This window comes from Drosophila ananassae, chromosome 3L (assembly GCF_017639315.1).
Source record: "Drosophila ananassae strain 14024-0371.13 chromosome 3L, ASM1763931v2, whole genome shotgun sequence".
In the NCBI taxonomy this organism is placed as follows: Eukaryota; Metazoa; Arthropoda; class Insecta; order Diptera; family Drosophilidae; genus Drosophila; species Drosophila ananassae.
This window is the reverse complement of record NC_057929.1, coordinates 7,616,974-7,621,847: the sequence shown is the minus strand read 5'-3', so window position 1 is coordinate 7,621,847 and position 4,874 is coordinate 7,616,974. Positions and strand designations below refer to the sequence as shown.

Genomic DNA, 4,874 nt, shown 5'->3' with positions numbered 1-4,874 from the left:
CTTGTAAAGAATATAATTGCTTGTGATTGGAAATTTAATAAAAGATAATATAACTTTCTGTACGATTTTTAAACGCTAAGAGCAATAGAAATAAAATAAAACCTTTATAAAAATGTTTCAAATTGCATAATTTTGTTATCGAATATTCGATTACTATACATCGTTTCTGTTAACGTTTGATATTTTCTAGTATCTTTCCATGCCAATCGTCGTATATTTAACCAATATTTAATGCTTTTTGGAAAGATAGGATAAAAATAGTGTTTTAAATAAACTTCGGGCAAAAGAAAGGTTAAATAACATTTTCTCCAGACAAACAGAATATATTCAAAACAAAGTACATGACTTAAGCAAAGACACAAACCATATTTCGATATTAGGCAATCTACGAACATCGATTGTTCCTTGACATTTTGATATATTTGCAACAACCCTAATTTTTTTAAGAACTTGCTGCTAAAAATTAAAGGAAAACGTAATGGGGAAACGGCGGACCCAATCCCTGATGGATTCAAATTCCAGCGACAGTGATAGTGAGTCCGACACCAATCTGGAATCGGTGAGTACGCAATGGGGGGACAAGAAAACCTTCGCGAACCTTTTTCGCAGCGGCCATTATGAAAATCAATGGGCTAGTTGCATCCCAACTTGTTTTAACAAATTCGTTACGTATGCCATCCTGTTCAGGATCTGATGTCCTTGGCCAAGAAGCGCAAGAAGCCCGCGGCGGCGGCTGCAAAGGCAAGCTCCCGCTCCGACTCCGATTCCGATTGGGCCAACAACAAAGCCGGAGCTCCGGCCGCTAAGAAGAAGAAGCGCCAGAAGAAGGCCAGCCGAGACTCTAGCTCCTCGGAGTCAAACTGGGACGACGACAGCCAGGATGAGGCCCAGCCGCAGCAGCAGCAGGCACCACCTGCCCAGGTGGAGCACAAACCCCAGGCGGTAGCAGCCGCGGCTCAGTCAGCCCAGCTGAGCGAGGCTGAGGAGGGCGAGGTATCCGACAGCGATTCCGACAAATCCAAGTCTTCATCCTCTGGGTCCGGGTCGGACTCCTCCAGCTCGTCATCCTCTAGCTCAGATTCCGAGTTCGATGATGGCTACGATGACGACCTGATGGGCGACGATGAGGATCGCAGGCGTCTGAACGGCCTGTCCGAGAAGGAGCGTGAGACGGAGATCTACAAGCGTATTGAGCAGCGCGAGATCATGCGCACTCGCTGGGAAATCGAGCGAAAGCTGAAGCTGGCGCGTCGCGGCGAAAAGAACCAGGAAAAGTCAAAGACAAAGGGCGAGCGCGCCAAGAAGAAGAAGGAGAAGCGCGAAAAGAAAGCCAAGAAGGCCAAGGAATCCCAGCCTCCTGTACAGCCCCCGGTTGCCATCTCTTCTCTGCCCGCAGTAGAACCCAAACCCATTAGCGAAGTAAAGGCTGCTACTCCCATGTCCCCACCAGCTCTTATTCGGGAGATGGCATCCACCTCGGCGGCGGTGGCCAGCATATTACCTGAAGACCAAGCTTCAGGGGCGGGTGTAGCCGACTATTTCGATCACAAGGAACGCTCCAAGGAGCGCAAGAAGAACGTGGAGGCCAACAAGACGGACGACAAGCGCAGCAATGCCATGGCTATGCTGAAGGCCAAGCGCGAGGGCAAGGCCAAGAGGGGTAAGTTACTTCTTTTGCATTAGTTTCTAGCCAGGTTTCTAAAGATTGGTATTTTATTTTCCTGCAGAAGAGGAGGAGGCCAAGAGAGCGGCTGAGCGAGATCGCGACGACGACAAGGAGGAGCTGGAGAGCGTATCCGGATGCAAGTCGGCTGTAAAACTGAAAGCCTCCGAGATCTACTCGGACGACTCGGGCAGCAGTGATTGGGACGAGGACGAGAAACCGACGGGCAAGCGATCAAGATCTAACAGCAGCAAGGCCTCCAGCGAAACCGAGGACGAGGAGAAGACTACCAAGAGTCCCGTGTTTATCAGCACCCGCGATGATCTGAACAAGCTGCGCCTGTCACGCTACAAAATGGAGCGCTTTGTCAACTTGCCCATCTTCGAGGCCACGGTTTTGAACTGCTTTGTGCGCATCAGCATTGGCAACAATGGCCAAAAGCCAGTTTATCGTGTGGCTGAAATAGTGGGCGTGGTAGAGACGGGAAAAATCTATAATCTGGGCACCACGCGCACCAATCGCGGACTGCGCTTAAAGTACGGCAGCCATGAGCGAGTCTTTCGCCTGGAATTCATCTCCAACCAGGAGTTCACCGAGAACGAGTTTAACAAGTGGGTCGAGATGTGCAAGGAGTCACAGGTCCAGATGCCATCTATGGACCTCATCGAGATTAAGGCGAACGACATCAAAAAGGCGCTGAACTACGAGTTCAAGGACGAGGATGTCGACAAGATCGTGGAGGAGAAGAACCGCTTCCGCAATCGCCCCACCAACTACGCCATGAAGAAGACCTGTCTGATGAAGGAGCGCGATGCTGCTATGTTGAGGGGCGACTACGACATTGCCCAGGATCTGGGGCAGCAGATCGACGAGCTCGAGAGCCGGGCCTCCGAGCTGGACAAGCGGAGATCGCATACTCTCAACCTCATCTCCTATATCAACGATCGTAACCGCAAGAAGAACGTTCAGGATGCCGAGAAGGCCATCATGGAAGAGGCTCGTGCCAACAAAGGTCTGAAGATCTCGGATCCCTTCACTCGCCGCATCACCCAGCCCCGCATGGGCTTCAAGGGAGGCAAAAAGGACGAGGAGGAGATGCTTCAGGCGCCGCTTCCACCACCGCCACCGGGCAAAAAGAAGGCCAACGAAGCGGGTCCATCCAACTCAAGCGCCAAGCCCACAGACTCCAAGGATTACAGTCTATACTCACTGCACGACTTCGATATTGATCTAGATGTTCCTCTGCCGGGTAAGTTGCAAGTTCTATCCTATTAAGTTCTATCTTTAATATCATCTTGAACATTTCCAGTTAACAGCACGAATTCCGTGCCCAAGCCGGCGAGCAAGCCAGCCGAAACAGTCTCAAAACGGTCCTTAAATTTGGAGGACTACAAAAAGAAGCGCGGCCTCATCTAGAAACTATCATGTATTGACAAAGCCTAACACGTTATCGTCCTAGTGTAGTGTAGTGCCTACAGCAAACATTTGTTATCGCCTCCGTGACCGACACTCACACTCAACTAGACAAGCAAACGCAGGATGGGTAGCTTCCCTTGGCCTTAGTTACAGTTTATTATTGTATTTAGATTGACACGGAAAGGTGGGTCAAGCGTACCAGAGATTTGCCGCAGCATGCCCATTAAATATTTCATCGAGGATTATTCCCAGTTTTGTCTTTCTTCTGTATCGCATTATAATTCAAAAAATTTAGCGAAAATGTATACCAGATATGGGGTGGGGGACTCGCAAAAATAATGACTGGATTGATAATGCCCTATTGTAAGTAAATTAGGTTCTAGGATGGAATTGTAATTAAAGCGTATACACCATTCAGCCACCACCCATTCAGCCCACTAATCCCCACAACGATGTTTCATAATTTTACAAAACAATATTATTTATACAAGAATTTTTACTCAGGCAAATGGCAAGTGTTTACGATGATTATTCCAGGGACAATTATTATAAAAACAGGCTGATTTAATTGGATATGAAGAAACATAGAATAGATACGGAATGAATATATCCACTGGTTGTACTGTAACCGTTCATTGATGTATTAGCTTTAGAGAGAAATTCATCAATTGTGTAGCGACGGCATACACACTTAATTCTACAAATATAAAAATAATTATTATTTATAAATAAAGAACAAACTATTAAATTCGGTTTGTTTGTTGACTTAAATGGATAATGCTTTCAATACTCGGGGGGTCTTGGTTGTAATGGGATATAGTGGGAATAAAAGATACATTTCTTAACCCTTTTGTTTTAAAAAATCGTTAATCTTTGGCGCCAAACTCAAATAAAAAAGTGCACATGTTCTTGGGTCAGGTCCGAGACTCCGGGTTGGCTCTTTTTAATTGGTTTGCCGACTGTTTGCGCAGCTGGCTGACTCCTTTCATGTTCTCACCAAATTAATTGAATTAATTTGATGAAATTGTCTTTTAATTGAAAACTATCGCATTTCGCGTTGTTTCGTTTTCGAAAGAATCCCCCCACCCATATAGAAACATTAAATGGTCATCTTTTTGGAGCAGACTTCGAACAAATGACATTTTTCGGTTATAAAGAGATCTTGCTGGACAACAATAAAGATATATAGGAAGTTAATTTTTGGAGAAAACTTGAATAATGCACTTCCGCTGGAATACTCCAAAAAAAAAGTTGGTCTGAATTCTGGTAGTTTTTTTCGGTGGAGGAGCTCGGTCCCTTGAACATATTGTTCCCAAATGGTAAAATGCGACTGATCCGATCAAAATGATGAATCTGAAGCTGGAGAGATGAGTGGCAGGCACCGGGGAACCGGGGCGATCCATTGTGTGTGCCACAAAAATGACATTTTATCTCGGAATATGCAACAGCAGCACGTTCTCTGAAGCGGAGAGTGTAATAGATCAGCGGCGGAATCTCGATTCTGAATCCGAAAACTACCGATGCGTGGCCCATGCAAATGTTCTTGCTGCAGTGCCGTTACAGCGGTGTGGGTGCATCTCACAGATACAGATACCCATGCATCCCATAGCCCATAGTGTCGGGGCGGGAGGGGGCGAAAATCCCCTTGGCAGCAACTAATCAACCGGCATGCCATCCACACAAGTGCTGGGCTTCTGTCCATCGTCGGTTTCTTCATCGTCGCCCCCGGCTTGGGCATCTTTCATTGTCTGAGCTCCACAGTATCTGTGTGCGATCCAATCTATGGGTGTGTTGG

At 46.7% G+C, this 4,874-nt stretch overlaps 1 protein-coding gene across 1 annotated transcript; it reads left to right on the top strand.

The window, feature by feature from the left end:
- Window positions 1-382: 382 nt before the first annotated feature.
- LOC6494746 (RNA polymerase-associated protein Rtf1) lies at window positions 383-3,324 on the top strand. Its single transcript, XM_001959709.4, has 4 exons — window positions 383-559; window positions 688-1,660; window positions 1,728-2,912; window positions 2,973-3,324. Exons 1-4 carry the CDS (start codon window positions 479-481, stop codon window positions 3,077-3,079), a joined length of 2,346 nt encoding a protein of 781 aa, XP_001959745.1. The 5' UTR covers window positions 383-478; the 3' UTR covers window positions 3,080-3,324.
- The last annotated feature ends 1,550 nt before the right edge of the window (window positions 3,325-4,874 follow it).

Excerpts from the sequence above, each read along its gene's own strand:
- LOC6494746 (XM_001959709.4), top strand. The coding sequence starts at position 479 with ATGGGGAAACGGCGGACCCAATCCCTGATGGATTCAAATTCCAGCGAC. Across the intron at positions 560-687 it reads CCGACACCAATCTGGAATCG|GATCTGATGTCCTTGGCCAA; the intron begins GTGAGTACGCAA and ends CATCCTGTTCAG. Across the intron at positions 2,913-2,972 it reads TCTAGATGTTCCTCTGCCGG|TTAACAGCACGAATTCCGTG; the intron begins GTAAGTTGCAAG and ends GAACATTTCCAG.